The 13,261-nt window shown below is 30.8% G+C and overlaps 1 protein-coding gene across 1 annotated transcript; it reads left to right on the top strand.

The window, feature by feature from the left end:
- Positions 1-535: 535 nt before the first annotated feature.
- LOC133335447 (uncharacterized) lies at positions 536-1,313 on the top strand. The gene is made up of 2 exons (XM_061543724.1): positions 536-712; positions 780-1,313. The coding sequence occupies exons 1-2, from the start codon at positions 536-538 to the stop codon at positions 1,311-1,313; spliced, it is 711 nt and encodes a 236-aa protein (XP_061399708.1).
- Positions 1,314-13,261: the final 11,948 nt, after the last annotated feature.

Below are 13,261 nucleotides of genomic sequence, written 5' to 3'. Positions count from 1 at the left end.
CGACAGTTTATGAAATCTGGGTTTGGTTTTAAACCACAATTCAGGACGAACATGCCATGTTGGGCGCCATTTGTTAAAAGATCCTGTAGGTGACGTTAACAGGGATCATCCGGCAACTTGGGGTCTCTGGGTCTGATTTGCAACCATTCACTACTCAATACTGCAGGACGAACATGCCACGTTGGGCGTCATCTGTGGGATCATCCGGCAGTTTGCGGTCTCTGGGTTTGGTTTTCATACGCCAAGTTAAACGAAATCTGTTATTAGAAAAAATGTTTTTTTTTCTAATAAAAATTATATTTTTTTCTTTCAATGCGATACGACCTAATGTCCCATTAATACACATGTAAATACTTATGCGTTTCTTTTTTTATGTGTTTCTGATAAAGGAAATATGGAAAAATCACTATAGGTTAGTACTCCCATATATAAAAGAATGGGCAAGTCTGTGCAGGCTTATCATTCGCAATTTCGTGCAACGAACGCAGACCGAGTAAAAAGAAGAAAGTAAAGAGAAAAAAATATCAAATTGGATATGAAGTGTTTGGTGGTGCAATCATTTGTTTTCCTGGTCATACTGGCCACCCTTGTGGATTACTCATGGGGTCATGGTATGATGCTGAATCCACCTGGCAGATCATCACGCTGGCGTTTTGATTCAACAGCTCCGATTAATTACAATGATAATGCCAATTATTGTGGTGGATTTGGGGTAAGTTTGAAAAAGGAATGTGGGGAATACTTTTTTTCCTAATCGCAATTTTTGATTTGATTATCAGGTTCATTATTATACAAATGGCGGCAAATGTGGCTTGTGTGGTGATAACTATGCGGATCCTGTGCCGCGAGACAATGAACTGGGCGGCAAATATGGTGGTAGTGGTGTCATTGTCAAATCATTTGTGGATACCTACACCGCTGTCATTGGTTTCAAAATCACGGCCAATCATATGGGTCATATTACCTATCATCTGTGCAATTTGGATGAATTCGGCAAGGAATCGGAAGAATGTTTTGCCAAATATCCGTTGAAATTTGCTGATGGCAGTGATAAATTTTATATTGGCCAAACACTGGGTGATATTGAAACGACTGTGGTATTGCCACCGGGCCTTAGTTGCAAACATTGTGTTCTGAGGTGGACCTACACGGCCGGTAATAATTGGGGTACTTGTGAAGATGGAACGGGTGCCATTGGCTGTGGCAACCAAGAGACATTCAAATCATGTGCCGATGTTAGTATTGTGGCTGCGGGTGCAAAAGAGGCAATTGCTGAGTTTGATATTTTATATGATGTCGTTCCAGATGTATAAAGTGGGACTGGAAATTGTAATAGTTTTTCCTATAAAACTTGCTATCATTACAGTGTGTGTATTAAAAGTTTACAGTATTAAAAATAATAAATTTAAATTTGAAAATGAAGATTAAACAATAAAAAAGTGTCTGTCGATATATACTCTCAGCCTCCGGTTTGCGGAGGTCTACCAAATTGTACATATCATATCTTATTATTAGTTGTATTAAAGATCCGGAACTTTTGGTTTTCTAAAAACCTATCTACAGAAAACAGGTTTCTTTCAGGACTCCATAAATGTATTTTTATCTTCTTCGAGAAGAAGGATATTTTTATAACCTCCATCAGAATATGGAGTGTATACATTGCTAGGATGTTCAGTATTGAACATCGGTATAGCCCTGATATAACGGTAATGCAAAAAAATTTGCGCACATTTTCGATCGAGTTGGTTGTTATTGACTAACAACTCTTTCTATAAAATTGCGATTTGGCATAGTCGTCCTATGGTGCAGTGTAGAAAATGATTGAGAACCAGACATAGAAGCCGCAAGCTGCCGGATGATCCCATTTAACACCGCCTACAGAATCTCGTAACAAATGGCGCCCAATGTGTCATGTTGAGTAGTGAATAATTGAAAATCAGAAAATGAGACGGCAAGCTGGCGGATAATTTCAATTAGCGCAGACTACATGATCTCGTAAAAGGTGGCGCCCAACGTGGCATGTTCGTGAGTAGTCAACGATTGAAAACCAAACTCAGAGACGGCAAAGTAACGGATGATTTATTGAAATCAATCCGCCTAGAGGATCATGTCATAGATGGCGCCCAACGAGGCATATACGTCCTGAGTTTTTGAGTTGTGAATGGTTGAAAAATAGACCCTGAGACCACAAACTGACGGATAATCTCACTTAACAACGCCTACAGAATATCGTAACAGATGGCGCCCAACGTGGCATGTTCGTCCTGTGGCTTATTGAGTATGATTGAAAATCAGAATCTCGTAACAGATGGCGCCCAACGTGGCATGCTCGTCCTGTGGCTTATTGAGTATGGATGAAAATCAGAACCAGAGACTGCAAGCTGACTGGATGGTTTCAATTAACGCCGCCAGCAGGATCTCGTAACCAATGGCGACCAATGTGGCATGTTCGTAGTTGAAACCCAAACTTAGAGACCGCTAACTGTTCAAAATTGTGGCATGTTCGTAGTTGAAACCCAAACTTAGAGATCGCTAACTGACGGATGATTTATTGAAACCAATCCGCATAGACCGCTTACTGATTTAACGCCACCTACAGCATATCGTAACAGATAGCGCCCAACGTGGCATGTTGAGTAGTGAATGGTTGAAAATGCGAACCAGAGACTGTAAGCTGGCGGATGATTTCAATTAACGCCGCCAACAGGATCTCGTAACAGGTGGCGCCCAACGTGTTGTTCGTGAGTAGTCAACGGTTGTAAACCAAACTCAGAGACCGCAAAATGGCGGATGATTTATTGAAATCAATCCGCATAGAGAATCATGTAATATATGGCTCCCTACGTGGCGCGTACGTCCTGAGCTGTTGCGTGATGAATGGTTGAAAACTAGACCCAGAGACCACAAGATGTCGATGATTCCAATTAACGCTGCCAAGAGGATTTCGTAACAGATGGTGCCCAATGGTTGAAAATCAGAACCAGAGACGTCGGATTTTGATCCGCATAGAGGATCTTGCATAAGATGGCGCCCAACGTGACGCATACGTCCTGAGTTGTTAAGAGCTGAATGGTTGAAAACTGGACCCAGAGAGCACAAGATGTCGACTATTCCAATTAACGCTGCCTGGAGGATTTCGTAACAAATGGCGCACAGGTAAGGTACTATTAAAGAATGATGGAAAATAAGTAATATTGGTCCACTTTTGATGCTGGTCCCCATATAATTGCCTGTAATTAAATATTTTGAATACTCATTGGGTAGAAAAATCTATATACAAAAATGTATAGCCAACACAAAAATTGGTCCAAGACCCAACTTTTAGTATACCGATTGCCATATCTTAACATGAGCTGAGTCGATCTAGACATTTGTGTCCGTTCATCCGTCTGTCCATTATAAATTGTAAACACAGTACAGGTCACACTTATGGAGAGTGTACGATTCACGAAAATTTAAATGTATATTCAGTGCGGCTCAAAGAAGACCCCTGTTGTTTTTGGTAAGGATCGGTTATCTTTACTGTGTCTGTTTTTCTGGTCGCTCTATAGACCACAGCAATCACTCGAACACAACGAAATTTTGAACGGTTCTGATCATGGAATAAAAATGGCAAATTTTGCATTCTATGGCATAGATATTTACTCCTGAAGGTCATAGAAGTTAACTTTTTGGGATAATGTAATAAAATTTATGTCATATACAAGCTGAGAAGTCTAGATTTTGGAAATGTATTCGTATTTTCAAAAAAAGGCAAACTTAATAGAGACCCCAGTTTTTCTTAGCCCACCTTATATGGGCCTTGATCCACAATTACAGTTCTGCTTAGCCCTCAAAGTCCATAAATAAAATGTCTGTGTTTTTTTTTTGTTATTTTATTTTGTATATATATTTATTCGTTTGTTATTTCATTCATTATTTTTTTTTTGTATTTATTTATTTTTTTACTTTGTTGCACATATTTTTTTTTTAATTTTATTATATCGCAGCAACGTCATCTTCACATATCTGCCGTTTTTATCATCATTATGATGATAATTACAATAATTATTTTTTATTATTTTATTATTATTATATTTGTGTATGAAAGTATGTATTGTTTTTCTTTTTTTGGTATATAAACGATTTGTTTCTTTATATTATTTTATTGTTAATATTTATAGAAATAAATATAATAATAATTTTATATTTTATTTATTCGTTTTTGTTGTTGTTGAGAATTCTTTTTTTTTTTGTGGTTTGTGGTTGGGAAATTTTTGGTACAGAAAATTTGATATATGAAAAATGTTTGTTTATTGTTTTCTTTTATTGTGTTTGTGGTAATGTGCCTTGAAGATAAAGAAAATTGAAGAAATAAAATAAATGTATAGAATATTTAGTATGTGTGTATGTATTGTTGCGGGAGGGTTTTGTAAGAAAAAAATATATGAAAGGATATATGGTACAAATGATATTGATATTAACATTACAAATATTCTATTCAAGAAGTCATATGAAATCATTGGGGTATTATATTCGGTCGACTTTCAGTAAAAGTCTATGACTTAGATACAGGGTTGCCCATATTCGACGGACCCATGTTTTTTTTTTAAATCAAAGAAAAAATCAATTTTTGAATATGATATCTCTCAAATGGCCGCCTCTGGCTTTGATGACGTATTGTGCCCTTTTTGCTGCATTTTTCATCGTTTTTGCCAACATTTCGGCCGGAATAGCGGCTATTTCTCCACGAATGTTGTCCTTGAGCTCTTCTACGGTCCTTGGCTTGTAAACGTAAACCTTTGACTTCAAATATCCCCAAAAGAAGAAGTCGGGCGGCGTCAAATCGGGCGAACGCGGTGGCCAGTCCAAATCACCACTTTTCGACATCAAACGGCCCGAAACAAATTCTTCAGAAAATCGATTTTTTGCGACTTGTGTGCGGTGGAGCGCCGTCCTGTTGAAACCAGAACTGCCTCATACGCTTTCGACGAATAATTGGCATCACAAAATTGGTCATCATGTCGCGATAACGCTCCTGATTGATGGTAACAGCGTGGCCATTTTCATTTTGGAAGAAAAACGGCCTAATGACCGTTTTTGCACTTACGCCTCACCAAACTGTGACTTTTTCATCATGAAGAGGCACTTCTTGAATCTCCTGAGAATTTTCAGTGGCATAAAAACGGCAATTTTGCTTATTTACGGTCCCATTCAATGTGAAATTGGCTTCATCGGACATGATAATTTTGCTCCAAAATTGCCCATTCCAATCGACGAGGCTTGTCCGAAGGCAACATTCTTTGCGTCAATTGAATTTTGTACGGGAACAAGTGCAAATCAATGCGAATAATCCGTTGTAAAGTGGGCCGAGCAATGTCCAACTGCTGAGAACCGCGTTTTTGGGTGTTCTTGGGGACCTCTCAACATTGGCTCGTACGGCAGCGATATTCTCGGCCGATTGCCTTGGTCGACTTTTATATGGCCTCTTCGGATTAGAAAGAGCCTTACCAGTCGAAAATTTTTCGTATAAACGCTTAATGGTGTTCTTAGAAGGCGCACTTCAAACATTTTTTAATGTTTTAAAAACACGTTGAGTTTTCACAATTGACTTCTTCTGTTGAATTTAAATTTCAACTATTTCAGAGCGCTCACGTGGCGTGTATTGGTTCATGGTAAAAATCTGCTTGGACTGACGCTTCAAACGCGGTATGTTATTAAGCGATGTGTCATATCTGTCAAAAGTTATGGCGTTGCCAGATGGGTCCGTCGAATATGGGCAACCCTGTATGTTATTTTTCCTATGTAAAAACCAGTAAGGAAAGTAGTAAAGTCGCACTGGGCCGACTACTATATGATACCCTTCACCACTTTGGGTATATGCTACATACTATGTATCCTAACAGACGTCGCCTTTTCGAAGAAACATTGACATGAAATTGAATAAACGTAGAAATGTGATCTTTATTTAAATGTAAACCGACTATCATCAATCCCTACACATACCATTCTGCAACCTATGCTAAATTTTGTTAACATGAATAGGTCGAAATTTTATATGGAAGCTATGCTATATCTAAATCAGAACCGCTTTTAAGGAAACTTGCCCGAAATTAATTTATATTTATTTCAGTACGTTGTGTCAATCGGACTAGCTGTGGGTCTTTAATTCACCATTTACTTAAAATCGGACGAAATGTATATGTAGGAGCTATATGGAAAACTGAATCGATTTCAAGAAAACTTGACACACGTAAGGTTATACTAATTTTAGTATATTGTAAAAAATTGTGTGTAAATTGGCCAAACTTTGGGTCTGTAGTGCACAAATTACCTTCAATCGGACGAAAATATATATGGGAGCTATATCTAAATCTGAACCGATTTTTTCTTAAACTTACCATACATCATTCTATGCCTAATTCAATACGCTGGGCGAAATTTCGTGCAAATCGAAAGATATATAGGGACATTGGTGCACCATTTACCTTAAATCGGACGAAAATATATATGGGAGCTATATCTAAATTGGAACCGATTTTCACGAAATTTAATACACATCTTTCTAGACTTAATTCTGTAAGCTATGCCAAATTTCGTGTAAATCGAAGGACATATAGGAACATTGGTGCACCATTTACCTTAAATCGGACGAAAATATATATAGAAGCTATATCTAAATTGGAAGCGATTTTCACGAAACTTAACACACATAGTTCTAGACTTAATTCTGTAAGCTATGCCAAATTTCGTGCAAATTGAAAGATATATAGGGATTTGGTGCACCATTTACCGTAAATCGGACGAAATATAAATCTGAACCGATTTTTCCCAATTTCAAAGGGTTCATCCTTGGGCCAAATTTCATCCAAATCGAATGATAAAATCGACATGTACTTTGTTCCAATTTAACATTACTGACGGACGGACGGGCGGACATGCATAAATAGACTTAGAAAGTGATCTATGCATATTCTCAAAAGGAATCATGTCTCTATCTCGTTTCCTTTTGCCTGTTACAAACATATGCACAAAGACATAATAACCTGTACCACAGAGTGGTGGCTTTATCCACCTCTAAAATACATTAAAGGATTTAAAAGAAATCCAATCCCTTAAAAATTTAAAAATATTTTAGAGAAGGTTTTTTTGTGTAGAACCTTAGGCAAATATTTAAACAAAAAATTTAAGAAATAATTTAAAATATCCACGCCTGTTGGTAGACTTTGAAAAAAATTTAAAAAAAAATCCTCACATGTTGGTAGACCTTGAAAAATAATTTAAAAACTAATCCAAGACTGTTGGTAGTCCTTAAAAAATAATTTTTAAAAAATCCACGCCTGTTGTTAGACTTTGAAAATAATTAAAAAAAAAATCCCTTTGGTAGACCTTGAAAATACATATTTTTTAATTCACAACTTTGCTAGACTTTGAAAAATTTGAAAAATTAATTTAAAAAAAATGTCAGAAAATTTCGCTTGCGTAATATCGTAATGTCCAATATTCAATTTGTACCATCTATCGACAAATATGAATATTATTTTGGCTCATAGAAAATAGTTATCTTATATTATGTACTATTATATATATTTTTTTAAATTTAATCCGTTTATTTATTTATGTTATTTAAAACCAGTAAATATGTTTTTTTTTGTTATTTTAAAAATTGTAAGTTGTTTTATTTTTTATTTCCATTTGTGTCTTATTTATTTGTTGTCTTCTTTGTTTTTTTTTTGGTTATAATTTATAAATTCGCTACTTTTTCTTATTAATATTTTATTTTATATAAATATGTATATGAATTTGTATTTAATATTTGTTTTATATATATTTACAACAATTTGTTTTTGTATTAAAAACTATGCAAAATATTTCGACTATATTCCATTATCAAATATTCAAATGTCTTCCCTTCCACCGATGAGGCGAAGACAATTTTTTTTAATTTGCTTGTTTCTTTTTCATTTTATTTTTAATAAAAATGATTTCAAACTAAAAGAATTTGTTATATGAGTGTTTTTAAAAATTGTAAAGGGTTGCGCTTGTGAAGTTTTGCCACATTTTTAGAAAAAAAAAAGAAAAAACAAACAAATACACAAATTGCTATAAAAACCATGTAAGGTGGTCAAATTATAATTTGTAAAAAAAAAATAAAAAAAAAACAAAATCAAAAAATACTTGAGAACCAATTTTAAACAATGCTTAGCATATTTTTTAATCTTATAGATTTGTTTAATTTTATTTAACAATATTTTCTTTTTTTAAAAAAAAATCTTTAAGACTAACAAGCAAGAGTATTGCCCAACATGTGAACAAATCTTGAACAATATTTTTAGACATTTAAATTAAAAAATTCAAATGATTACACAAATTTATTAGACAATATTACATCAGTGGCGCCCAACCTTCAATAAATCCAAAAAATTTAAAAAAAAAATTGAAAAAAAATACAAATTATAAAAATTCAAAAGTGAATATTTTGTTTCATCATTATTTCAATTTAACTATCAAAAAAAATTTATAATGAATTTTTTACTTCCATTTTTTTTTTTTGAAAAATATTTTTTATGTATATTTCTTTTATTCAATTCTTTTGTAGTTTTTTTTTTATTTTAAATATTTCTTAATAAAAGCACTTATAATTATACATGTATGTATGTTTGTTTTTAAAATATTTTGTGTGTGTGTGTGTGTGAGAGAGAATTTGTATTATATTTTTTAAACTACTATTTTTTTATTGTTTCATTTGTGTGTAAAATTTGTTTAAATTGTAATTGTGTGTTTGTTTTTATTTATGACAAAATATATGTATTTTTTGTTTGTTTTATATATATTTTTATATACATACCATAGATGCTATTTCCTGTGTTGACCACAATATTTGCTTGTTGGTTTGTGTGTTTATAATTATCTGCTGCTCACTCATCATTCAATCCATTTAATTTTTTCTATATATTTAAATTTAAATAAAATGTTTGTTAGTTTTATTTTTCCACTTTCATTTTTGTTTTTTTGTTTTATGTATATATTTTTTTGCTAATATAAATGTCATTTTTTTTTTTTGTTCTCATTAAAATATATGTTATATATATTTAATAATTTAAATAATATTTGGATGTCATATTTGTTTGTTTGTTTTAATTTAGTACCTGAATTTTAGAATTTTGTTTTTGAGTCCGAAACACTTTGTTTTTTTTTTTGTGGTTGATTTTTTTTATTTAATTTACTTTTCCTTCATTTTTTTGTTTAAGTTTGCCAAAAAATTTGTTTTAAAAATTTCGCTATGCCGAAAAATGTGATTTTTGTGTGTTGATGTTTTTTTGTTTGTATAAAGGTGTTGTTGGTATTTTAAAAATATAAAATATATTTAATTTATTAATTTTCATATATTTTTTCTTTTTCTTTTGTTTTATCATTTTTATTATAATTGTAAATTTGTTTTGTATTGTTGTTGTAATTTGTGTATATGATTAAAATGATTGGCACATAGTTTGTTTGTTTTTTTATTAAAAAAAAATAATAATACGAGAAGTTTATGGAATGGATATAATTAAATTAAAAAATAAAAACATTAAAGTATTTAAAAAATATTAAAAATATTAAATATTAAAAAATATTGCATATTTTAAATGAAAATAATAAAAAATATAACCACCATGTCATCTATTCTGTGGTAAAAGTTCTAAAAATTTAATTGCATGAAATTAAATTGGTCCTCTTTGTCCTCAAAAATAAGATTCCAACTTGCAAAAATTGGGTGGATTACAAAAAAAAGTTATATTTTGCTCTAAAAAAAATTTAATAAAAACTCACAATTAATTTGTAATGAATTAAAAAAATTATCTATTTTTAAAAAAATACCACTGAGCAGAAATCTCCATATTCCGAATTTAATTGATCAAAAGTGATTGATAGCGAATTGTATGAATTTCTTGAAATTTATAACAACGTAAATTGATCCTCGCCAACCTCTAAAAAAAGAAGCAAACTATCCAAAAAATTACTAACAACATTAACTAAATAAAATTTACAAAAATGTCCTGATTTTTTTCTTTGTTTTAATTAAATTCAATTTTTTGGGCACAAATAAAAGCCGTGGCTAGACTTGGAATTGAAAATCATTACTTACCGCAGTACAAAAAAATGTCAATATTAGTTACGGAAACATTTTTTTATAAGTTACGGAAACATTTTTTTAAGTACAGGACTTTCATAAGGAGTATCACCAACGGCACAAAGGGAAAACTAAATTTGAGTACAAGAAAAATGTCAGTATTAGTTACGGAAACATTTTTTTATAAGCAGAACGTAAGAAGAAAATTCTTAAAGGGTGAAATTAAGTACAGGACTTTCATAAGGAGTATCACCAACGGCACAAAGGGAAAACTAAAATTGAGTAGCAGACAAAGAAAATAAATCTATTTTAAAGAAGGCCAACAATTTTGTTTTTGAAATCCAAACGGCTTGTTTTTTGAAGACCAAAAGACCTTCTATAATTGAAGAGAAAAGTTGCTTCTCCTCTAGAAGGCCAAAAATTCTACGTCTAGAAGATCTAAATCTTTGTGCTTTGTGGATACCATATGCATTTTCGTATAGAAGGCCAAAATGTCATCTTATAGAAGACTATAAAAGGTCATCCCCTAGAAGACAAAAAAGCTATTCTCCTAGAAGCCCAAAAAGTCTTCCCCTTGAAAATAAAAAAATGGTCGTCAAAAAGGTGAAGGCTAAAAGGTATTCTTAAAGAAGACCCAAAAAATACCAATATCAACAAGAACTTGTTTTGAATATGCTCAAATTAATATAAAAATTTTTCTAAAAAAACAGTTCTTTAAAAAATAAAAAAAAACACAGATTTTTTCTTTCGTTTTATAATTTTTTTAATAATTGAAAATCACTAATTATTATGTATGTACTGTATGTATTTATATATAATAGATATATTTAAAAAAAGTCTTCAAGAACGTGCAAAACTTAATAAAAAAATATTAATATATATATATAGAAAGGGGGATGATTGTTGTTTGATATTCTAACTCGATAATTAAATTTAACAAAAATTTATAACAATTTAAAAACCATGCTTCTTCTTATAATTTAATAATTTTTGTTGTTTTAATGTATATATTTAATGATGATCTACAATTGTTTTCATTTTATTAAAACTGATTGTTGTTGTGTTCCATTTAAAAACAAAATCTACTATTAAATAAAATACACAATAAATCTAAGAAAAAAATCTTGTGTGAGTGTGATCAATCCAACTAAAACTAATTATATTTTTTTCTTTGTAAATTAAAGAGAAGCAAAAAATTAGATTTTTTATCGTTTTGTTAATAATATTGCAGCACAAGTGGAAGACAAGAAAATTTGTATTGTTTTTTTTTTCTAAAAGAAAAAATAATAATTATTATTATTTTTCATGTTTAAAGCATTACACAAAATATTATTTTATTATAAATTAGTAATGTAATTAGCATTAATATTTAAACAAAATTAATGGTTGTTTTTTTTCGTTTGTTGGTTATTGTTCCACTATCAACTGCAACAGTTTTTAAATGGGATTTTTCTTCTTTGTTTTCATTTATAAAACACTAAACGAGTTTTTAGTTTTCTTCTTCTTCTGTATTTGCTTTTTGTTTTTCTTCTTATAATCATCATTTATCAAATGCTACTCTATATATGTAAATCAATTTTGTAATCAAAATAAGAGAAGGCATTAGGGGTAACAGTGTTAAAATATTTTTTTTACAAAATTAAAAACAAAATTTTAAATTAATATAAAAACAGATTAAAAACTTAGTATGGATTTAAAAAAAGGTTAACATCAGTAAAATAAAAAAATGTAATTTAAAAAAAGTTTAAAAACGTTTTTTGAAAACGTAAGTTTAAAATGGGGAAAAGGGATGGTGGATTTGGCGGGTATGGGTTTCAAGAGGGTGGGGGGACTATAATTATTGTTAAAATGTTAAAACTTTTCTTTGTGATAAAATAATAAAAAATAAAACAAATTAAAACCAACTTAAAAGCTAATTAAAAAATTAGAAAATTCATAAAAAATTCATAAACAATTATTTTTTTTAATATATGTAATAATAATATAACTTCATATTAAAAATAGCTTATTAAAAAATAAATAGGAGACCCAGTCTGCCACTACTACTCGAGGATTTGAGATCGTCTCGAAATTAAAATAATAATAATAAAAAAAGAGCAATTAAAAAAAGAAACAATTAAAAATGAAAAGAGAAGAGAAAAACAGAAGAAAGGTAAATATGAAAGACATTAACAGGAATTGAATTTTGCTTAATAAACAATACACACACACATAAATTATTGTTAAATGGAATTCCTCTCTAATATAGAAGATTTCTAATTTAGAAGGTTTCTTTTAATAAATTATAGAAATCTTTAGATATTGATATTATATCTTTGTAGGTTACAAACTTTTACCACAAGTGAGGCATTGGTGTTCCAAAAAAGTTCAAAAAATTCAAAATAAAAATCGAATCAAATATGGTTATGGAACAGGCTATTTATAGCATTTAATCAATGGTCGATATTTTCTGTTCTGTAATCAAAAATGATTATTTTTGATCTCTGTCATTCATTAATTACTGATTAGTGATCAATAATCACTAATCATAGATCAAGCACTCTAATCAGAGATCAGTAGTAAATTGGTAAGTGATCAATAGTAAATTGATCATCGATCAATAGTAAATTGATCAGTGATCAATAATCATAGACCAGTGATCAATAGCTAATGGTAAGTGATCAATAGTCATTGATTAGTGATCAATACTCATTGAACAGTGATCAATAGTCATTAACAATGATCAATAGTTATTAATCAGTGATCAATAGTCATTGATCCGTTAATCATAAATCAATGATTACTGGCCATAGATGTTTGACCATTGACTTTCTTTGATCGATCAATGACATGGGTCGTAACTTTTTTCTCGAAATTTCTACAAACATTTGACAATTCCATTACCTGTCTCCTCTTGGAAAACTAGGCATATGTGTGTGTGTGTATTGTTCGGTATGTGCGTGTGTGTAGAGGTAAAATAAGAAAATAAAAAAAAGAAAGAAAATTATGGAAAAAAAGAATAAGAAAACTAGAAAGAACATACATTTTAGAAATATGAATACAATTTGTTGTTGTTGTGGGGGTGAAAGGAGAATAGTGTTGTTTTGTATAAATGTGTGTAGGGTAATTTGTTTTTTTTTTACAATCTAACATGACTTTAATTGTTGTTGTTGTGTATATTATTACTAA

Source organism: Musca vetustissima, unplaced genomic scaffold, assembly GCF_032173495.1.
Source record: "Musca vetustissima isolate MV318-11 ecotype Yass unplaced genomic scaffold, APGP_CSIRO_Mvet_v1 utg1838, whole genome shotgun sequence".
Taxonomy (NCBI): Eukaryota; Metazoa; Arthropoda; class Insecta; order Diptera; family Muscidae; genus Musca; species Musca vetustissima.
Note: the sequence above shows the minus strand (reverse complement) of the source record. Positions and strands in the feature narration are given on the sequence as shown.